Genomic DNA, 22,856 nt, shown 5'->3' on the forward strand with positions numbered 1-22,856 from the left:
GTGACCTCCTGGTTCATGGGTTGATGCTCAACCACTGAGCAACACTGTCCTGGCTATACTGATAGGTCCTAACTTTCCTTGGAAAAAGTGGTTCCTAAAGTGTGCCTCCCCGGCCAGCAGCTTCAGTGTCTCTAGTTCCCAGGTCCACCCTGGACCTACTAAATCAGCAACTCTGGGAGTGGAGGCCAGAAATCTGTGTTTTAATAAGCCCCCCAGATGATTCTGATGCCTGCTCAAGTTCAGAACCACTGTCTGAGAATTTGGAACCTGCCATAGCTAGGACGGGAGTCTGGGTCATTGGTGAATCCAGTGCTGTGATAACATAGTGGACAGCAGGAAAAGTGGCCACAGGCTCTGGGCTCTGGCAGACCTGGACATCAGTGTCTCCCGTCACCAGTGAAGCAAAGTGTCCCTGGCTAGCAGAGAGAATGTCTTACCTTCTCGTCCCTCCAACAGTCTCCAGGGTATAACCACTGAGCCAAAGGAAGGAGGACTCCTGGAGACTGTGGCTGCTGAGTGATGGGCTTTAATTTGGCTTGTTCTTCTCTTTAGGGGTTTCCACTGCTTGCAGCACTTAGCACCTGCTCATGCTCCTTGGGCTGCTCCCCACATAAATGCACCTCCCGTGCTGGCAGCCCACGTCCTGTGATTCAGCCTCTGCAAAGGAGGATCGGCCACCCAATGTGCTATTAATAGAGTTTTCCATTTCAACGTTATTTGAAAGAAGCTTTTCTCCGCTTCATTCATCAGATATTAACACTCCACTAAATGCCAAGGAATTGTGCAGCGTGGGCTGGAGCTACAGTGGTAAACTGACAAGGTCTCTGCTCTCAAAATGCTTTCTCTAGTACAGCCGTGGGCAAACTACGGCCCTTGGGCCGGATCCGGCCCGTTTGAAATGAATAAAACTAAAAAAAAAAAAAAAAAAAAAAAAAAAGACCGTATCCTTTTATGTAATGATGTTTACTTTGAATTTATATTAGTTCACACAAACACTCCATCCATGCTTTTGTTCCGGCCCTCCAGTCCAGTTTAAGAACCCATTGTGGCCCTCGAGTCAAAAAGTTTGCCCACCCCTGTAGGGGAGAAGGGGATTTTTAAAAAATAGATACAAATTGTACTGTGTGATCATGATGTCTAACTGCTCCCTTCAGAAGCCCATGTGTCCCACTCCCCCACTCGTTTCACCTACCAGCAGTCTCTAAAGACGGAATTTCCAAAAATTAATGGATTTTAAAAAAAATCTTTTCTATAGCCTCAGGAACCTGGTTTTAGGCTTGAGATCATCGCTGACCTCAAAGAATCATCTAGACATTGACATCTAGGAACATCTAATGTTTCTGGAACATTTTATGAGAGAGATAGGATGGTTATAATAATGATAACTGCTTTGATATGCATCCCCTTTGGACCAGTCACTCTTGGGAATCCCTCTGAAAGGGATAATGTAGTCTTTAGAAAAGAGCTGTGCCACTGAAGTCAGTTATTGCAGTTTTGTATATTCAATAAGTACATTCAATACTCAGTCATTATTTGCTAATGTGAGCAAATTACTTAAGCTCATTGGGTGTGATGGGTCAAATGGGATGGTAATCTGTACCTGAAAACGTTTGTGAGGACTGCATGTCTGTGAATAGTTGTCTAGCACTAGGCCTGACACAGAGCAGGTGTCCATTTCACCTCCTCCTTCTGATCATATTGCATTTTATCATATATCTGAATATATACATATGAGAATTTATATGGTTGCTTTATAGTCCCACCACTCCTCTCCCAGAGGACTGAATTTGCTCAGAGACTATTGCTGCCCCTTCTCTGCCCCTAGCATTCTGAATGGTAGCATTCAGGTATTGAACTGTCCTGACTTTGATCAGGTTAGGACTGGAGGGAGAAAGCCGCCATTAATTCTTCCTTAGTCTTCTGCATCTACCTCCTGATCTTCATGGCTCAGCCCTATCCATTCTGGGCAGTGGTCAGAGAGAGCACATTTTATTCATTCATTCATTTTTAAATAATTCTTTATTGTTGAATGTATTATATATGTCCCCCCCCCCCATTGACTCCCTCCAGAGAGCACATTTTAGAACATAAATGTGACCATGAACTCCCCCAGTTACGTTTGGCATCTTCTTAAGGCTCCCAAATCCTCCACATGGCTTACAGGGCCCTGCATGGTGTGGCTCCTGCCCACCTTTCCTGCCAGATGTCTGTGCCCCACGTTCTGGCCTTTGGTTCCCTGAGTGTGCAGAAGCCGTCTCCTCTCCCTGAAATCCTTGCCCCTGCTTCCTCCTCTCTCAGGCTCCCCTTCCTCCAGGTTTCAGCTTAAATGTGGCTTCAGGGAAGGCGCAACCCACTGCTCTCTCTGAAACAGGTGGCCCCATAATTTTCTACCACATGTCAATCTGTGACTTATGTTTTAGCTCGTTTACACCAAGAGTCCGCACACTTTTCTCCTAAAGAGCCAAGTGGGGGCCATAGGTCTCTTGCCCTTGCAGTGTGAAAGCAGCCACAGACAATACCTTTAGGAATGAGCACGACTGTGTTCCCATAAACCTTATTTCTGGATATTGAAAATTGAATTTTATACATTTTCATGTGTCACGAGCCATTCTTGTTTTAATGTTTTTCTCAAGTATTTGAAAATGTAAAAACCAGTCCTAGCTTGCAGGTTGTCCAGGGGTGGCCCGCGGACCGTAGTGTATTTGTAGTAGTTTATTATTTGCGGACTCGGACGGGTGGGGCCCAGGATTGTTTCCAACGGGGGCACCCGGCGCACCCGGACCACGCAGCTTCTCCCACCCGGGGGCACCTCCACGGCGCCAGACCTTTCCCAGGAGCCGGAGGCAGCACCGGCCGCGCGGAGTGGGCGGGGCCTGCGAGCGCCGAGTCGCGGGGCGGGGCCGAGCGGGGGGCGGGGCCTGGGAAGGGGGCGGGCCGGGCGCCGGCTTCCGGAGGAAGAGCGCGGGAGCAAGATGGCCACTACCAAGCGTGTGCTGTACGTGGGTGAGCAGCCGCGGGCACCCGGCGGGGTCTGGGCGCGGGACCAGACGCGGGGGGCGGCGAGTAGCTGTCTAGGAGGGATCTATGGCGGTACTGCTTTGCTTCAGGTGTTAGCCCGAGACGTCAAGACCTTTCTGGTTCCCTTCCAAGCCCGCTAACCCCTAACAGGTACCCCTCTACCTCCTGGACCCGGAGGTTTGGTAGAGGAATATTATGGGCCTCCAGATGCTCGCGCCCATTCATTTGACCAACTTTCGCTTGCAACGGGGGCTCAGCCCAGGCCCCCAAGGAAGGGGTCCTCAGACTAGCCAGGTAGAAGTGAGAATAACTTCAGTAGCACAGTTTGGTGGGTGCTTTGGTGGGGACGGACATCGACGGCATGGGTCTGGGTGCGGGGAGCAATGGTCCCTCCGCCTGGAGAGGTGAGAGCAAACTTCCAAGATGCCGAGATGCTGGCGCTGATGATCCGGTTTCAGCCAGGTGGTCAAAATAGGGGCAAGTGTATTTGCTGAAAGGGAGAAGCAGGAGCAAAAGCCCAAAAGTGTGAAATAGCCTTACACTTGTGAACAAGTGGGTCATTTTAGGGAACCCCGAGAGTTGGGGAAGCAGAGGGGGAACAGCTGAAGAGGTGGGGAGGGCTCCAGTTATGAAAAGCCTGCTGAAGAGTTTGTACTTTATCCTGAGGACAGTAGGAAACCTTTAAGGAGTTTAAGCAGGGAAGCGATGGGTTAAAATCTGCACATTCCCAGGATCTGTCCAGTTGACTCTGTGGAGGAGAGGAAAATCCGTTAAGACGCTATTGCAATAATTCTGGGACTCGGTGAGGGCCTGCAAGAGGGTGAAGAGAGCAGTGTGATTTATAAGTGTGGGTGACGGAGCAGTTGAGAGGAGTACTTATGTACCCAAAGGACTGGATGCTACCTGGGCGGCAGGGACTTCCCAAGAGAATAGAGTTCAGTGGCTCAGAAGGCCCTTGGCTTCTTTGCAGGTGGACTTGCAGAGGAGGTGGATGACAAAGTTCTTCATGCTGCTTTTATTCCTTTTGGAGATATCACAGATATTCAGATTCCTCTGGATTATGAAACAGGTGAGTCCTTTTAGTGTCTCTTACGGTCAGAATCCTACTGAGAAAATGACTTTAAAACATTTTTTTAAGTCCTGTCACAGTATATGATATGGTTGGTATGTAGGAAAGATCTGGAGGGTGCCTCAGCAGGGTAGCATGGCAGTGATCTTGATGCAGAAGGAATGTTTTGAGGCTTGTGGTTGTGAACTGTAACATAACTCTGCAGAGTCCCATCTATTGGATTTGAGATAAAAGAATTTTCAGTAGCCCAGTAGGAACATAGATTTTGAGCTACATGGGCTCAAAGTGGACCTGAATGTTGTTTCAAAATATCTACTGGGGACCCCACCACAGCTGCTCCCATCTTAGCAGCTGTGCTATAAACAGGGCACCCTCACCCTAACAATGGGGCCTGGCCTCTGTGCACCTGGGTAAGTTTCCCTTTAATAGATACCGCAGTTACAGTTCAGTTTTCTATTTTACCTTTCTTGTCATTTCTAAGATTGGAGTTTTAGGCCCAGCTCTATTATCGACCCTGCATGGTTGTTAAGCAAGGTCTTTAAATTCTCTGGGTCTGGGATCTTTATCTGTAAAAAACAATAAGGCTCTATTGATTCTCTAAAGTTAGTTGGTCAATTAAATTAACCCTGCTATGCTTGGCCTTTCTAGATAGATCAGCATTTTCCTGAGGATAAAGAATGAGTGTCCTTATCCCGGTTCATGCTTTATGTACAGTTGATGCTCAAAATATATAGTTGGAATGAATAGTTTACTAGTAAATGGCTTCATTTTTCTAGTTGCCTTGCATGCAAAGGTGAAGGTTTTAATTTGTCTTTGGTAGAAAAATTGGAATGCTTATTTTAAAGATTAAAAGTATAGTTCATTACTGAGCTATGTTCACTAAAAAACAACGTGCAATATAGCTTGAAATGTTTAAACTAGGACAAATTAAAGAATGAGATTTCTTCTTCTGAAATAGGGATTGGGTAGAATTTCTGATGTCTGGATATGGCTTGTAACTGGCTTCACTTTCCTTGTGATCATCTTCCCCTTGCCCTAAAGGGTAATTACTTGTTTTTGTTTTCCCTTTTTTCAGAAAAGCACCGAGGATTTGCTTTTGTTGAATTTGAGTTGGCAGAGGTGAGAAAATTCCGTGAACCTCTGTTTCATCTTCGTGTTATTACTGATTACAGAGGGAGCTGTGCTCCTTTTGGTTAGGTTTCTGGGCCTCATGCTGATGCTTCCAGCGGACAAGAAGTGCTGTCTGAAGAAACACTTCCCTCACTTAATCAAATCGTAGACTGTGGTTAACACTGCAGACCAGCCAGGTCCCCCCTCAAGCTCTGCAGAGCTCCTGCAGCCCCTCGCCTGCCAGCGCTGGTGGTTATTTCTTATGCCTTCCACTAGGTGGCAAATGGCTGCACCACGAGCTCCAAAGTCAGCCAGGAAGCGCTCTTTGTCAGACACACATGCAACGTAGGCAGGAACTAGAGGGATGACTTTATCCTGTTGTGATTTTTTTGTGGGGGTTATTTTTGCTACTGAGTACATGTTTAGACACCACAAGAAGCTAAACTTGTACTTTGTCCTTTCTTGACAGGATGCTGCAGCAGCCATCGACAACATGGTATGGCCGAGAGTCTTCACTCTTACTGAAGTTGGTTTTGGTGGCACAGAGGGCTCCTTGTTTATATATTGGTTTGCTGAACCTCCAAAGTTACAAGGTTGCCTGGGAAAGTAAAAACTGTCATCATACAAATTTTCACTGTGAATTAATCACTTATAAGATTAATCCTCACTCAAATATCTTCCCCATTAACAATAATATAAATACTAATCATCCTTATTGGCCAATCTCTCACTGACTACCCCATGTCCAGGGTAATAAATTGCAGACACTATGCAATCTGATTGCACAGTGAAGTTGCATATTTTGCAAAAGAGGCAGGATTCCATGAAGCGTTTGACCAGCTAGCAATTGATCAGAGAAATTCAATAAGGATAATGACAGGGTGTGCTACTAATGCAGATGATTTGAATGTCCTGGAGAGGTCCTTGGGGAAAATGATGAAGTTCTTGAGTTTTTGTGCGCTCTTTGAGATCCCTGTGCTTTTAATGTCAGATATGCAGTGCAAAGGTGTCCTATCATACTGTGGTTTAGAATTTTGTTGGAAAGTATACTGCAAATTAATCAGCACCCGCTGCATATGTGTTCTTCAAATCCATGCATAGTTAAGCCTGAATTTGAACTATAAGAAATTTATTTTCATTATTTTTAGTTTCATCACATTCAAGTCCGAGTCAAATCTTTTTTTCTTTACTTTTTACCATAAAAATTTTCTTCACTGCTCTAAATGGACTCACATTAAGTGTCCTTTCCTGGTACCAATTATCTTTTGGATAGTAAGGTTCTCCTTTATTCCTGGTCTCTGTTACCCGTTTGCCGAACATATTCCTCCGTTATCAGAGACATCATTTCTCCCCATTTCAAAGCCGATCTTGACATTTGAAGGTGAACTCAGGTACTTGGAAACCGCATTTACACTCATAACTCTGAGCCCGGAGTTACCGTTGGTAGCACAGTTCTTTGCTGGCGTTGCAAGGAAGGAGATGTGGGCTGGCTCCAGGGAGACATCTCCCTGCAACCCAAGGGCTGCTTTGCGGTGGGTGCAGAGCTTGCTGGTAGGAGCTCGGGCTTGGGGAGAACAGATTGGAGCATGCCTCAAAGACCTGAAGCACAGGGAAAACCTGTCTGACTCTTTCACCTAACAGAGTTTAAGCAGCTGAATTGTCCATCTTTTCAGAATGAATCTGAACTCTTTGGACGGACGATTCGCGTCAATTTGGCCAAACCAATGAGGATTAAGGAAGGCTCTTCCAGACCAGGTGAGGGGGCCACCACAGGTTCCCCATCATGTCCTCCAGTGTGGCCCTAGTGCGTTTTTATCCCTGTTTCCTGGAAATGGGTGCTGAGTGCACTTCTGGTGAACAGGAGTAGCTGAAGGGCATGCGCCACCTTTGTGGGGAATAAGAAGAGTTTGAGCTTCTCAGGGTAATTGTTGCCATTATGGAGAAACCCGGCCTGCTCCCTTCTCTTCCCCAGTTTTCTCGTTCGTGGGGTGTTCCACCAAGGGCAGAACTGGCAAGACTACACTTTTCCCTTTGACGTGGCTTTGTCCCTTAGCCCTGCTGAGCACTGGACCTCAGGGCTGACACTCCCAGTGGGAACTTGTCTTACCTTGGGAGTTCCCCAGGCGGAATCTGTGGCTGAGAGGGCCACAGAGTATGTTCCACTTTGCTGACCAAAGCAGCTACTTCGCAGTGGGCTCATAGCTGGGATCTCTCTTGTTGTTGTTGTTAATCCTCTCCCGAAGAAATTTTCCATTGATTTTAGAGTGGAAGGGAAGGGGAGAGACAGAGAGAGAAACATCAATGTGAGAGAGACGCATTGGTTGCACGTGCCCCAGTCAGGGTCAGGGATCAAGCCTGCAACCAAGGTACGAGCTCTTGACTGGAATCGAACCTGGGACCCTTCAGTCTATGAGCTGACACTCTACCCACTGAGCCAAACCGGCTAGGACGAGCTTGACTCTGTGACATTTGTTTGATTCTTTCCCCTCAGTTTGGTCAGATGATGACTGGTTGAAGAAGTTCTCTGGGAAGACTCTGGAAGAGAATAAAGAGGAAGAGGGGTCGGAGCCCCCCAAAGCAGAAGCGCCGGAGGTGAGAGGAAGGCGCGCTTCCGGAGGGGGCCGGAGCTTCCACAGGAGCCTTCTTTTAAAGTTTTACGGAAACTTGAAAACATACATTCACAAGTAGAGGATGAAATGACCTCTAGTACTTCGGTGAAGGCACCACTGAGGGAACTAACGGGAGAGGCCTTAGACCTCATCCCTGTGCTCTGGGCAATGAATTTGTCAGCTTCTTAGCTCAGTTTCGGTGCTGATTTGTGATTGGCAGCTGACGAGGAGGAAGGGTAGTGAGTGCTCCTCCTGGTCAGCCCTCCTCCTCGGACAGGTCCACGGTATTCCTAGTCCTGTCCTGACACAGGAGAGTGAGGACGGTAGTGGTACCACCCCTGCAGCCTCTACACAGGTCTGAGGCTCTCGCCCCTCAGAAACCGGCCTAGGCACTTGCTCCTGGTTCTCAGCATACCTCTCTCTCTGATCATTGCTTCTCAGGCCTTTCCTCCCTCCTGAATGTTGCTTCTTTCTTGGCTCATGGCATCGCTCTCTTCTTTCGGCCAAAATAGTGGCAGCCAGTCTGATTTTCGCAGCCTCTCTGGTGCTGCTGACTCCCCGTCTGTTTCTAGTGTTGAGCTTTAGACATTGTGCTGCGAAGCGCACAGGCAGCTTCAGATTGCCGGAACGGTGCTCTCCCTTCTCTGTCCTGCTCTTCCTGTATTCTCAAGCTTGTTAACGTGCCACCATCCATCCACACGTTGACCCACGCCAGAAATTTGGATACAAAGCAGAGCATATGAATGGCCCTTGCAGCCAGTGCAATAACCCTAGATCATCTAGACCCCTCTTTAAAATAGAGACAGCATATCATCACATTCTGCTAGTTTTTCTCTTAAGTCTCCCTTGAATCCCCCTCCCTGATTGTTCCATCATCCTGATTTAGCCTCTCATCTCATTTGGATAATCACAGTAGCTCCCTAACTAGTCTTCTGGCTAGAATCTTGCTCTCCTCCAGTCTTTCCTAAAGACGGCTAGAATGATCTTTTTAAAGCACAAGACCCATCATCTGACTCTCCTACTGATAACTTTTCTGACTCCCCATCACCTGTCCCGCGAGATAAAGGCCAAGAGGGACTCTCCAAGTTTTTGCCCCTCCCCTCCCCTCTCCACACTGCAGTCCCCACATCGTAACACCAGGCTTTGTATTTCCCGCTATGTCTCTGCTTTTGTACAGGCTACTCAAGTGCTTGTTGCCTTTCTCTTTCTAAGCAGCAAACTGTGAGGATAGGGGCCTTGTATTATGCATCTTGTTAATAACAATATCAGGTGGGGTGATGTGATTAAGAGCATGGCCTGGGTGGGTTGTGTGAGTGCTTAGGTTTGAATTCCAGTTGTACTGCTTACCACCTCTGTGATCTTGGGCAAGTGACTGAACTTCACTGTGCCTCGGTTTCCCCATCTATAAAATGGGGATAGTAGTGGTCCCGACCTAGGGTCGTTCTGAGGATTAAATGAGCTAATATACATAAGACGTTTAGAATAGTATTCTGTACGTGGCAAGTGAGCATGTGAGTATTTGCCGCTACTGCTGCTGTTAGCAGCAAATGATAGAAATAGTATCTTCAGTACATTTGTTAAACTGAACCACAGACACATTATGAATCTTTGACTTCTCTCTTTGGAACAGATATGATGGCTGTGTTAAATGTCTCCGTGTCCTCTGCTTAGCTTTGTCTACTTGGGGATAAGGCAAGGCCCCCTCCACCTCTTCCATTGTCTCTGAGCACTTAGGCCCAAGCCAGAGGGCTGCCCTCCTTGCTTCCTCGGTAGCCGGCCTTTGGCTGCACGTAACTAAGCATAGAAGGAGGGGATGGTGCTACATAAAAGGGCCTGTTTAACTGGAGTGAGGTGAGTGGGCTGGAGCTGGTGTTTGAAGGTGTTGAGAGTTGTGTTGGGCCAGAACAGTGTTATACGTGACTTCAGGGAGGGTGAAGCAAGCCTCTGTCTGAGGCCCAGTGTGATGAGATAACGTGCCTGTGGGTGGAGGTCTCCTGTCACTGATGTCCAGCTCCGTGCTGGCCATGGCTTCTGCCTCCTGCAGCCCCAGCGGGCCCAGACCTCCCCTGTTGGCACCTCACTCCAGCCTGCTCCCTGCACTTGGGTTCTGGGTGTGTATGCAGAAGACTGCTCGCTGCCCTGCTCAGGGAGTTCTCTCTAACCCAGTGGTTTCTTCTCCACCCAGGGAGAGCCCACTGCCAAAAAGGCCCGGTCGAACCCTCAGGTGTACATGGACATCAAGATTGGGAACAAGCCCGCCGGCCGCATCCAGATACTCCTGCGCTCAGACGTCGTTCCCATGACGGCAGGTGAGCAGGCTCCGGTCGGGACTGTAGGAAGCTGCTGGCTGGGCAGTGAGCCTTCCCAGGGTTCTCTGGGGCCTCAGTTCGGGTGCCCTTGACATTGTTTCTGACCTGAATAGTGGATCCAGAAATCTAGTAACAGGTAGTGTGAGTAGCGTTTTTGAAGCTTTATAAGTGCTGGCTTACTATTTTGTAATACTTTAAAAATATATATATATAAGTAAACATAGCCCTGGCCAGGTTGCTCAGTTGGTTGGAGCGTCGTCCCATACACCAAAAGGTGGTGGGTTCGAAGCCCAGTCAGGGCACATATGGGAGGCAACCTATCAATGTTTCTCACATCGATGTGTGTGTTTTTTTCTCTCTCTCCTCCTTTCCTCTCTAAAATCAATGAAAACATATTTAAAAATGAAAATAAAATAAAATCATCTTTCCTATCTCTTTGTCTTCCTTGTATAGTTACCATAATTTTGGTTAGGTCTTAGGTTATTTTAACTATGTAAGTAAGCATCAAACTGTGATAACTTCTTTTATACATAGCATTTTGTTTTTCCCGGAATTCATAATTGTCTTGCTTTCTCATTTGCTTAGTCTTCTATGCATTTCTTCCTGATTCTGTCCCAGATTCTCCTGCCTTTTAAATCGCTCATCATGTTCAAACACATCAGATACTCTGTCAATTTCACTTTCTCCTAGTAGCTCCGCCTTGAGCCTTATGGCTGCTCTAGCCTGGACGGGCTGCTTTCCAGGCCTTCTCACAGCTATTGTCCTGGGATCTCCTGTCATCTCTCATGTTGCCACCTCGGTTGTCTTCTTTGGTTACTCCCTCGTCTCAGTAGAGGACATACTTTTGCAGCTTCTGCAGAAAAGCACTTGGGAGGTAACTTCTTGGAGACTGACGTCTGAAAAAATGTGCCTTCCCACTTGATTGATAGGTAGGTGTAGGGTTCTAGCGAAGGCTAATGCCATTCTGACGCTTGGCTCTTTTCTTCTTTTTTCTATCTAAAGCTATGCTGTTCAATGTGGAGGCCGCGAGCCACATGTGACCATTTAAATTAAATTACACTAGCCAAGTGCTGGATAACTGTTCGATAATGCTGGTCTAGCGCCTTGGAGGGTCTGTTTATCCTGTACTCAGAAACGATGTGCTTTCGGATTTATTTCCTTTTATCTGTCATGCTGACTTTTTTGTGGGTCCTACTGTATTAGGTTTCTGTTGCTGCTGCAACAACTTAGCACAGACTTGGCAGCTTACAAGAACACCAAAGTATTGCCTTCCAGAATCCGGCGTGGGTCTCATTGGGCTAAATGAAGGTGGCAGCCAGGTTGCTGCCTTCCTTACTGAAGTCTTAGGGGAGGAGCTGTTCCCAGGGACATCAGGCTGTTGGCAGAATTTAGTGTCCTGCGTCTGGAGGACGGAGGTGCCCCTTTCCCGCGGGCTGTCGCTGGGGCTGTTCCGGCTTCTAGAGGCTGGCGGCCCCTTGCTCCACCTGCAGAGCCAGCAGTGGGGGATCAGTCTCACGTTGAGCTTTTGGTGTTTCTTTCTTCGTGACTTCAGCTGGGAAAGCTTCGGTCATAGGCTCATGATTTGTTAGGCCCACCAGGCTGTTCTCCCATCTCACGGTCCGTAACCTCAGTCCCATGCAGAGTGCCTCTGCCCTAGCCTATCCCAGGTTCCAGCGACTGGGGCACGGGCATCCTTGGGGAGAATTGTTCTGCATCCCACACTTACCAGTCAGCACAGTCTGTTTATCCTTTGGCTTGGGAATATTTCCTCTAATTATTTTCTTTGCTTTTGTCCCCTCTGGTTTCTCTCATTTCTCTCTGTAACTTTCTAATGTTCTTTTTTATAGCACCCTGAGGTTATGTCATGCATGCAATAAGTTTCGGGTTTACGATTCTATAATACACCTGTATATCGCATTGTGTGCTCCCCACCCCAAGTCGGGTCTCCTTCCATCACCGTTTATATGCCCGCTTTATGCTGCTCATCCTCACCCGACCCCTCTTACCCTCTGGTAACCCTAACTGTTATCTGTGTCTGTGAGTTTGTTTTTATGTGTGTTGCTTTTTTATATCCCACATACGAGTAAAATCAAATGGTTCTTGCCTTTTCTGCCTAACTTATTTCACGTAGCATGATACTTTCAAGACCTATCCGTGTTGTCACAAATGGCAATATTTCATCATTTTTTTGGCCACATCTTTATCTAGTCATCTAACAAAAGATACTTAGGTTGTTTCCAGGTCTTGGCTATTTAAACAGGCTTTTAACCAGACTTAGTGTTGTTACATCTACCTTTGCCCTCTTATCTGAGCTTTTGGTGTTTGTGCAACATAAACTGAGTTGCTTCTTGGCTTGACCAGCTTAAGATTCAACTTTTTTAGGTCTGTTATGTCAGTTATGACTCTTCTATTTGTTTTTAAGTTTTCAAAATTTTTTGTTGCTGTTGTCTCCTTTTTTCCCCTTCACTTTATCCATTTTTTAAGTGTATAATTTAACCATCACCAGTATCTATTTTCAATTTTTTTATTACCCCAAACAGAAACTCTGTACCTACTAGACAGTAACTCTCCATGCACTTCTCCCCCCAGCTCCTGGAAACCTCTAATCTACTTTCTTTCTGCATTTGCCTACCCGAGATATTTTATATAAATAGAATCACATAGTAGTTGTCCTTTATGTCTGGCTTATTTCACTGAGCATAACATTTTCAAATGTCATCTGGGTCATAGCACAGATCAATACTTCATTCATTTTTATGACCAAACAATATTCCATCGTGTGGATAGACCACATTCTGTTTATCCATTCATTTGCTGATGGACACTTGAACATTGCTTTCACTTTCTGGCTATTGTGAATAATGCTGGTATAAACATTCATAATAACATACATGTTTAAATCCTTGTTTTCAGTTCTTTTGGGTATACACTTAAGAGTAGAAATGCTGGGTCATAAGGTAATACTGTGTTTAACTTTTTGAGGCACTTCAAGCTGTCTTCCGTAGCAGCTGCACCATTTACATTTCACCAGCAGTGTACAAGTATTCTAATTCCCCCACATCCTCGCCAACATTTGTTATTTTTGTTTATCACAGCCATCCTAGTAAATGAAAAGTGGGGTCTCATTATGGTTTTGTTTTTTGTTTTTAATCCTCACCTGAGAATATTTTCCCATTGATTTTAGAGAGAGTGGAAGAAAGAGGGAAAGACAGAAACATCGATGTGAGAGAAACACATTGATTAGTTGCTTCCTGCACGCACCCTGACCAGGGCCTGGGCCAGGGAGGAGCCTGCAGCTGATTACGTGCCCTTGACTGGAATTGAACCCAGGACCCTTCTGTCCATAGGCCAACTTTCTATCCACTAAAGCAAACTGGCTAGGACTCATTATGGTTTTTTAAATATATATATATATGTTTATATATTTATATATATTTATTGATTTCAGAGAGGAGTGGAAAAGGAGAGAGAGATAGAAATATCAATGATGAGAGAGAATCATTGATGGGCTCCCTCATGCACACCCCCTACTGGGGATTGAGCCTGCAACCTGGACGTGTGCCCTGACCGGGAATCGAACCATGACCTCCTGGTTTATAGGCCAATGTTCAACCACTGAGCCACACTGGCCAGGCAACCTCATTATGGTTTTGATCTACATTTCCCTGATGACTAATGTTGAGCATCTTTTCATGTGCTTTATTGGCTATTTGTATATCCTCTTTGGAGAAATGTCTATTCCAGTCTTTTGTTGAGTTGTAGGAATTCGTTATAGATACTGAATATTAATTAAACCCCTACTAGATAGGATTTGCAGATACTTTCTCCCATTCTATGAATGGCTTTTTCACTCTTAAGAGTGTCGTTTGATGCATATAAGTTTTTAATTTTGAATATGTCTAATTTATATATTTTTTCTTTTATCAGTGCTTTTGATGTCGTATTTAAGAAACAATTGCCAAATCCAAAGTCACAAAGATTTGTCCCTCTGTTTTCTTCTAAGATCCTGTTTGGTTTTTCTTTTTAAAAATTACCAACGGTTTAGAGTGGAGTAGAGCTAGAATGCATGTACTCCTCCCTCTTTGGTAGAATCCCCTGTTGTCCTTTAAGATGTCAGTATCACAAAACAGAGTGAAAATTTTTAAAAATAGAGTTTTCAGTCTAGTAACAAGGAGGTTTTGTTTGCTTGTGTTTTAACCTGAGCACCTTTTCCTGTCTCAACCCCAGAGAATTTCCGTTGCCTGTGCACCCACGAGAAGGGCTTTGGCTTCAAGGGGAGCAGCTTCCACCGCATCATCCCCCAGTTCATGTGCCAGGGCGGCGATTTCACCAACCACAACGGCACCGGGGGCAAGTCCATCTACGGGAGGAAGTTCGATGATGAGAACTTCATCCTCAAGCACACGGGACCAGGTGGGACCTGATCAGGGGGGGTGCTGAGGGGCCCGGGCCTGGCAGGACGCCTGTGCGGGATGGGATGTCGCTGTGGTTCTGGCCAGGGGTCGGGACTGGAGGAGACCCTGCTAGTGAATAGGGGAAAGGGTTCGCCTGGCTAGAGTGGGCCTTCTTTTCACCACAGTGTCTGGAAAGCGGCTGACACATCAGAAACACACAATAAGCACTTGAGTATTTAAAACATTCGCAGGCTGGTCTGTAAGGTGTGCGACACCCTGCTCTGCACTGAGAGTGGAGTGGGACATGGTCCATCCACGGGGCGCCGTGCCGAGGCCCAGCGGGGAGAGCGCTTTCTCCCCACCACACACCAGCTGCCGCGCCTCGTGCCGCACGCCCTCAGCCCACCAACCTGGGCCTCTTCGACACACTCAGAGGGCCCTCCTCCAGAGAGCCTCCCGTGATCGTGCACCAGCATACATCACACACACGTGCACATGCACATGCACACACACATGGTCCCTGTGTGGCTGCCTCTGCGTCCGGTCCCTGCACAGGTGTCTGTGTCCCTGGCCTCACTCTGTCATGGTTGCCGGCACAGCTCTCTTTTCGTGACACTTTTCCACTAGACTGAGCTCCCCCGGAGCTGGGACCGTGTCCCCAGGCTCAGCAGGGGCCTGGTTGCAAAGTAGACAGGAAGTGTTTGTTGAGTGAATGGAGGGTTAAATCCGTATAAAGTGATTGAAACCCTGCTCACCGTTGCACTGCCGTCAGTCGAGGGGAAGAAAGACATCGCACGGTCTGTCCGTCCCAGCGTGGGCCTGGCTGAGGGAGCCGGGTGGAGGGACTGACTGCTCGTTCCCCCGCAGGCCTGCTCTCCATGGCCAACTCCGGCCCGAACACCAACGGCTCCCAGTTCTTCCTGACGTGTGACAAGACGGACTGGCTGGACGGCAAGCACGTGGTGTTCGGGGAGGTCACGGAAGGCCTGGATGTCTTGCGGCAGATCGAGGTGGGTGCTGCCCAGGCCTCGGTGCACAGCCCGTGGGACAGCGGAGCGGCGCCCTGTGGCCTGGAGGGGGCCAGCTGCTCGAGGAGGAGGCTGCTCTGCTCAGCCTGGGAATGGGGGGATGGGTGTCCCTGAGCCCCTTTAATCTTCACCCTCCCTCCCCATTTCTCCTCTTCTGTTCCGCCCGCAAAGGCGCAGGGCAGCAAGGACGGGAAGCCGAAGGAGAAGGTGATCATCTCCGACTGTGGGGAGTACGTGTGAGAGGCGCCTCCTCTGCACCGCCCCGCGCATCCAGGGTCCGGCAGCCCCGGGGACCCAGCACCTGTTAACGGGGGTCTGTGCCGTGGCCTCCTCGGGCTCAGCTTGGAGCAGCTCCTCTGCAGGCGCGGCCTGGCCTTCCCCTGGCTCTTCCAAGTGAGGCCACGGGCCGGGATCCAGCACAGGCGCCACCCTCCCCACCGTGGACGACTTTGCTGCCAGGGCCTCTCCTGGGCCCAGCAGTGTGGCTCTGGACGTTTCTTCTGGTAAAATAAACCCAAGTTCCTGTCGTGCTGCCTCCAGCTAGTTCCTGGGAGACTGCCCCTATGGCTAAGCTGTCACGCCGAGATAGGCTGGCGAGGAAGTGGAGCATAGTGTTTTCTCCGCAACGTGTCTTTCCTTTCCTGGCTATAGTCCCGGAGATGCCAGGTGATGTATCTTCAAGCCAGATATTCTGAAAGTCAGAGGCAGTGGAAAAGTTCCCATCTGTTGCCCCTGCTGCTAACCTGAAGCTGGCTTGTCATAGCCAACCTGCATACTTACGAGTCTCAGTGATTGATTTATTTGTTCACTTCTGTAATACAGAATTTTAAAAATGACATTTATAACTCGATGTGCCTTTTCCATGCCAGATACTGTGCTTATTTGTCAGGAGACAGGAGGTCAGCACACTACCTGAGCCTAATCCAGCCTGCTGCCTATTTTTATGAATAAAGTTTTATTGGCGCACAGCCACATCATTTGTTCCCTTGGTGTCTATGGCTGCTTTCTCACTGCCCCAGCATTGCTGAATGGCCCCAATATTAGAGTTCTCCAGAGAAACAACCAAGAGGACGTTGTATATATGCACCTGTAAAGAGAGAGGTTTAAGAATTGTTCTATGATTGTGGGAGCTGGCAAGTCGGAAATCTGCGGGGCAGACCAGCGGGCTGGCTTCTCTCCACTCCCCTTCCATGTCCACGTTACCCAGGTGGTTTTAAAGATCCCGCACCTGTGGAAGGCTCTGAGCAGGGACTGAGCTCTGTAGCCACACCATTCAGAATCCACTGCCCTGGTTTGATTTTATTTTTATTTTTATTGATTTCAGAGAGGAAGAGATAGAAACATCAGTGATGAAAGAATCATTGATCGGTTGCCTCCTGCACGCCCCCTACTGGGGACCCAGCCTGAAACCCAGGCATGTGCCCTTGATCAGAATCGAACTTAGGAACCTTCAGACCATAGGCTGACACTCTTATCCATTGAGCCAAACCAGCTAGGGCAGTGCCCTGGGTTTTTCAATCTTAAGATGTGGATGCGCCAGGAGGCAGGAGAGGCCTGCTGCTCCCTGGCCCTGTGATCCCAAGGTAGCTCCTACTGAGGGACAGACGATGGTATTCTGGCTTCTGGCTCCTGTCTACCAAATGGACTCCCAGCCTTTGGCTGAGCTCCCTCTGCTGTAATTGCCCAGATTCCCGTCTCCTATGGCAGGGAGCTCCCAAAAGAGACCCTCCAAGCAGAGGGCCCCATTCGTGTATAGGGTTGGGGTTAGGGCTAGGGTTTTAGGGTTAGGGTTGGGGTCAGGGTCAGGGTCAGAGTTAGGGCCAGGTTCTGCCAATTGCCAATACATTCCCTCACTAGGGTTTGGTTAGGGTTAGGGTGGTTAGGGTTAGGGTTAGGGTGGTTAGGGTTAGGGTTAGGGGTGGGGAACTGATATAGGGTTAAGCCTCAGACTGATCTGTTGGCAAAGTCACAAACAAGTCCCAGCTTAGCACAGTCCTCTTAGCATAATTAGGCTTGACCTTGGGACACTCCCTAGATCTTATCTGGGAAGCTAATGGGCTGAGGGAAGTGCAGGAAGTGTAACTATGGTCAAAACAAGTGAAACTCACAAGAACTGTGTACCTATGGTAACCACTACCTTGTTTACCTCTGACTATAAAAGCTTGGTGAGGCCTGAGCACAGTGGAAGTCCTTCCTCCTGAGTTGGACTTACCCGCCTGGCCCCCAATATTCCCAAATTATCTCGCGCCTTTTCTCTTTCATTTGTGTGCGGCTCCTCTTCCAGATCCCGAACCCTGAACCACGCGGGACATGGAGGGAAACACAATGGTAATGGTTAGGGTTAGGGTTAGGGTTGTTGTTGGGGTTGGGGATGTTGGGGTTGGGGTTGTTGTTGGGGTTGGGGATGTTGGGGTTGGGGTTGTTGTTGGGGTTAGGGTTGTTAGGGTTGGGGGGTGGTTAGGGTTAGGGGGGTTGGGGTTAGGGTTAGGGTTAGGGTTAGCGTTAGGCCGGGTTCTGCCAATTGCCAATTCACTCCCTCACTAGCTCCGTGAGGGTTGAGGTTGGGTGGGTTGCGGTTAGGGTTGTGTTGGGTTATGGTTACGGTTATGGTTAGGCCGGTTCTGCCAATTGCCAATTCACTCCCTCACTAACTCCATGAGGACTGGGCTTTTCCTTATCCTGGTCTCGACAGCTGCACAAGAGACCCAGGCTGCGGCCGGCATCAGTCCTGTGGCGGCCGGAGTTTCCTCTAAAGCCGTATCTGCCTTCCGAGGCTGCTGGCATAGACATGTGTCACTGTCATGGAAGCCTTGCACAACCGCTTGGAGGGACTGTGAAACCTGCTTTTTTAGTGATGAAACCTGAGTCTTGTAGTGTTCAGGGGATAGAAATATAGAAAGCCATGTTTTTAAAAAATATTTATTAACAGGGAAATTTTCATCGTATAAGAAAGTGGGGAAAGCATATCTCAAAGTACTTTAATATAGTACTTTGTAAAAATACCCAATTTTTTAAAAATACCTACCTATAATATGTAAACATCTATATTTACATGTATATCCTAAGGGGGGAAAACTAGAAATTAATTCACAAAATATTAATAGTGTATTTATCTGAGTCGTAGGACTATGGTGATTTGCATTGTATTTTTTGTTTTTATTTAAACTTCCCTCCAAAACGACATTTTGTGGGTAGTAAATGAAAAAAAAATTTTTAAAGGTCAAGTGCTTGCACAAGGCCCTTGCAGAAGCAGAAAAACCTGGGATGGACCATCCCTTTCAAATGCTCAGGGGCAATTGGTGGGTGCTGAGCACCTTCTACAGGACAGTGGGCTCCCTGTGTCAGGGAACACAGCCAAGCTTCACAGCCTGGCCATTGCCAGCAAAACTCAGCACTTGCCTCGGGCCTTCCAAGCAGGTTAGAATTCAAGTCCTGCCCTCAAAGTATTGCAGTATGTAGTTTTTTGAATGGAAAAACCCAGCTCTGAAGTAAATACACTATCACCCTTGGCACACATTCTGGGAGGAGGCTTAGTGGGCAAGCATGGAAGGGGCTCAAGACTAGCAGGTTCATTTGTAATAACATCAGCAGGTCCCAGTTGTTAAGCATTGATAGGCCAGACATTGTCCTAAATGTTTATGGACATATCTGATCCTTGTCACAGCCTGGGAAGGAAAAGCCAATATCCTGCTGTAGAGAGGTGGAAGAACCAGGATTCGCATCTATTTGGTTCCCAAAACCTATACTCTTGCTATGCTGCTCTTCCCTATGTCCTAGGGATTTTTCCAGAACATGTGACTTCCCTGCCTTAGTTAGAAGACAGTGAGCACTAACCTTGCAACCACTTGGTCTCAAGGCCACGTCTGCACTGGGAACACCAAGGCTGCCTGCGTTCCTCCTTAGCCTGCGTCTCCATGCGTCCCCCCTTCCTGCCACTGTCTCTCGTTTCTCATTGCTGTCGGTGGGTATGCATGGACCACCCTTATCTATCCTTCTGGTCTGGTGTGACCAGATAAACAAGCCATGCCCTGAGCAAGAGAAAGGGAAGCAGTGGCATTGGGGCGGTGTTCCTGCCAGCCTGAGCCACCCACTGCAGCTGCCACGCTCGGCTCAGCAAACAGATAACTCATGGAGTAAAATGCATGGGCTTGTGTCCACAATTATTTCACTGCTTGGGGCTTTTTCTATTTGATTTCATTTGGTGACTAGGTCTCAGAAGTTGCTGGAAGTCTGATGGCCAGGTGGGTAAGCAGTGACTTACTGTTTTTCAATTGTTCTGCTTGAAAACGGATTGCAACTCCTATTCATTCCTGCTGTGCACAGCTTGGTTGATAGGGAAGGGATACTGTATCTACAAACCTTTGGGTCATTTGACAGGCATTTCTATTTCACCCCTACCCACACCAGGCCACTGCCAGGCACTAAAGATACCAGGGGAAGTAAAAAAGTAGTTGCCAGCCCTAACCAGTTTGGCTCAGTGGATAGAGCATCGGCCTCCGGACTCAACGGTCCCAGGTTCGGTTCCAGTCAAGGGCATGTACCTTAGTCGTGGGCACATCCCCACTGGGGAGTGTGCAGGAGGCAGCTGATCGATGTTCCTCTCTCATCGATGTTTCTAACTATCCCTCTCCCTTCCTCTCTGTAAAAAATCAATAAAATATATATATTTTTTTAAAAGTAGTTGCCAAAATAATTGGCTATTTTAGAATTTACAGTTACCTAAAAAACAAACCTTGATGTTGAGAAGAGAGAACCTTTACACAAGGACTAGAATAGCAAATAGGTTCCATGTTATGTACCAATTCGTGACAGCCACCTGGTTCATAGCTCGGATTTGTGATGGCCACCAGCTCCAGTTTCAGGTTATGAGGCTGTATCTGGGCTCAGCACTCAGACACGGATTCCATGACTGAAGGCCCTCTCATGTTAAAGATGGGAAATGGCCCAGAAGAGGAAGCACCCACAAGTCAGGTCTCCTAACAGCTAGGCCAAAGCTCAGGTCCCTACATTGACTGATGGGGAGCTCAATAGCTTCAAGAGAGTCTGTGCCCCTCAGAGGGCCTCTTCCTCAGCACTCACTCCCGGAATCCCTCCCAGTCCAGGGGTCCGGGCTGCTGCCCTGCAGCCTGGCCCAGCCTCCACCCCTGCCCCAGACCTGCTCTCCCGGGGCCTGCCCTCAGGGTGCAGAGTATGATCCCAGGGTGCCTGTCCTTGGGCACACGGGTCGTTCTGCCTCTGTGGGCCGTGCCTGTGGGTTGGGGTGGGCCCAGGATCTGCTATTAACGACACAGTATTTCAGGGTTCAGGCAGCTGGACTGTCTGCTCCAGCAGGTAAATTACAGGGTTCGCAAGTCAGAAATCAAATCAACACTCCCACTGCCTCGGCTGCTCCAAGGAGAACAGTGGTTTCCGGGAACCTTCCCACCCAGCTCACCCTAATTACTGCCTGTCACTCCCCTGGGACAGGGCCCTTTTCTTGGGCTCACAGGCCCCAAGAAACAGGACGGGGCTCCTGAGCAGACAGGGTGACGCAGACTTTGGTGACCAGCCTGTGTTTTGACAACTTATGGACACAACGGGTGCTGACAAGTCCCTACCCTGGCCCCACACCTGGCCACAGGCTGCCCGGTGCTGCAGACACATGGCTCTGGATGGAACAGATTGCTCCTTAGCAGGAGACGGCACAGTTTCAATTCACATGCCAACTCTAATGTGCTGGAAGCGGCTGCCTGGAGTTCTGTGCTGATCACTTGAAACTCTATCCACATTTGGTAGAAAACAGCATCAAGGTTGATTATTGATGCCTGTCATGCAGAAGAGAAAGGCACGTTATGTCATCTGTGCTGGGCACTGTCATCCTGGGCTACAGATGTGCGCTTGGCTCAGTAAAAAGATACCTTCCCACGGAGCTGAACTCCCAACGTTCAACACGATGACAGACAGTGGGTCAGTGAAACCCCAAGATTTTTTGTTTCTCCAAAGGAAAAATTTCAATGCGCTGCATGCTGAGAAAGTACAGACAGATCTAGGGCAGGAAGACAGAAGAGAAATGCCATGGCCTTAGCCCTTCACCATGCTGCTCGTTCAGCTCTTTCTGGAGTTGCCCCACATGCCTCCCTATGGCCAGCAGTTTGGTAATTCAGATCTGAAAATATAGAGCACGCAAGCCAAGTCCATGCTCTTTAACAAGTACCCAGAAATGCCTACTTTTCCCCCTGGGAAGGGTAGGCAACTGGAGGTGGGCCAAACCCTGTCTACACACCCCCAAACCCTGCAATGGAGACTGGAGGACCTGAGCTGGCCACCTTCGGCTCCAGGTGCCTCTCAGGTCATTGCACATCTGCCCACAGCCCAGGCCAGCAATGAGCAAGGGCAGGTCCTCAGATAGCACTTTTGTGCTGACCCCGGGACATGGCTGGGGCAGAACCCTGCCTGATGACTCCGCCCACCAGAACTAAATGCCAGAATCTATCACAACCTCAGGCAGGGGAGGGGCGGCGGGGCCTGGAAGGACCAGCCCTGGCAGGAAGGAGGAAGGGGCATGGACATGTCGATCTGAGGACTCTCCGTGCCAGTCCTGTCTGTGCTCTGGCTGGGTTTGAGGGCCTCAGCCTCTGGCGCGGGGCTGACCCCGGCGGGAGGCGCTGCAGCGGCCGGCGGGGCCTCAGTGGCAGCCGCAGGCCTTGACCACCATGTTGCGGTGTTTGCGCAGGATGACGTTGTTGCTGCTGTCATAGTAGAGCACGGAGGTGGCGCTCAGCTTGGTGGGCGCGCAGCACGCCTTGGGCACGGCGTCTGGCTTCATCAGGTGCACCTGGCCGGGGAAGGGGCGGCAGGCAGAGTGTGAGCACTGGGGCCTCCTCCAGGACCCGCCCAGCACCTGGCCTCCCGACCCCTCCCATCTCCAGCCATAGCCAGCGCAGTGTGGTGTGAAAATCTGCTCACCTTGACCGCTGCCCTGCCCCGGGCCCTTAGGACACAGCCTGGGCACCTGTCAACTCCCTGCCACACCCACTCCCCTCAGACCTGAGGGCCCTGCTGGTCCCCAGCACACAATGTGCCTGGTGGCAGGTCCCTATGCCTGAGGGCCCTGCAGCACCCCTTCCCCCGCCCCCAGAACTCCTCCACTCTTTCCTCTTCTTGGCTTCTTTTAAAAAAATGTTTTTATTGATTTCAAAGAGGAAGGGAGAGGGAGAGAGAGAAACATCAGTGATGAGAGAGAATCATTGACCAGCTGCCTCCTGCACGCCCCCTACTGGGAATCGATCCCTCAACCGAGGCATGTGCCCTGATCAAGAATCAAACTGTGACCTCCTGGT

General features: G+C 48.8%; 2 protein-coding genes across 5 annotated transcripts in view; one reads left to right on the plus strand and one right to left on the minus strand.

Moving 5' to 3' along the window:
• Positions 1 to 2,926: 2,926 nt before the first annotated feature.
• PPIE (peptidylprolyl isomerase E) lies at positions 2,927 to 16,521 on the plus strand. 2 transcript variants are annotated; one of them, XM_059690063.1, is made up of 10 exons: positions 2,927 to 3,003; positions 3,989 to 4,087; positions 5,163 to 5,206; positions 5,667 to 5,723; positions 6,871 to 6,952; positions 7,689 to 7,789; positions 9,992 to 10,115; positions 14,343 to 14,528; positions 15,377 to 15,519; positions 15,709 to 16,521. In XM_059690063.1, the coding sequence occupies exons 1-10, from the start codon at positions 2,973 to 2,975 to the stop codon at positions 15,775 to 15,777; spliced, it is 936 nt and encodes a 311-aa protein (XP_059546046.1). In that variant the 5' UTR covers positions 2,927 to 2,972; the 3' UTR covers positions 15,778 to 16,521. The 2 variants fall into 2 exon arrangements, with proteins under 2 accessions (XP_059546046.1, XP_059546047.1); XM_059690064.1 differs by having other exon boundaries at positions 2,964 to 3,003; positions 5,667 to 5,693.
• Positions 16,522 to 18,440: 1,919 nt separating this feature from the next.
• Positions 18,441 to 22,856, minus strand: part of LOC132231262 (bone morphogenetic protein 8B) — a 28,704-nt gene continuing 24,288 nt past the window's right edge. For 2 of the 3 annotated variants that reach the window (XM_059690062.1, XM_059690060.1), the window contains exon 7: positions 18,441 to 22,351. In XM_059690062.1, coding sequence (XP_059546045.1) covers positions 22,202 to 22,351 — 150 coding nt within the window. In that variant the 3' untranslated portion in view covers positions 18,441 to 22,201. The remainder of the gene's footprint in view (positions 22,352 to 22,856) is intronic. The other variant, XR_009452009.1, reaches the window with a different exon arrangement.

The sequence above is a fragment of the Myotis daubentonii genome, chromosome 3 (genome assembly GCF_963259705.1).
Source record: "Myotis daubentonii chromosome 3, mMyoDau2.1, whole genome shotgun sequence".
NCBI classification, from domain to species: domain Eukaryota; kingdom Metazoa; phylum Chordata; class Mammalia; order Chiroptera; family Vespertilionidae; genus Myotis; species Myotis daubentonii.

What these genes read in the sequence shown, in the direction of transcription:
- PPIE (XM_059690063.1), top strand. Translation starts at nt 2,973, where the DNA reads ATGGCCACTACCAAGCGTGTGCTGTACGTGG. An exon ending in CAAGCGTGTGCTGTACGTGG is followed by an intron (nt 3,004 to 3,988) that starts GTGAGCAGCCGC and finishes GCTTCTTTGCAG; the next exon opens with GTGGACTTGCAGAGGAGGTG. An exon ending in TTGAATTTGAGTTGGCAGAG is followed by an intron (nt 5,207 to 5,666) that starts GTGAGAAAATTC and finishes CTTTCTTGACAG; the next exon opens with GATGCTGCAGCAGCCATCGA.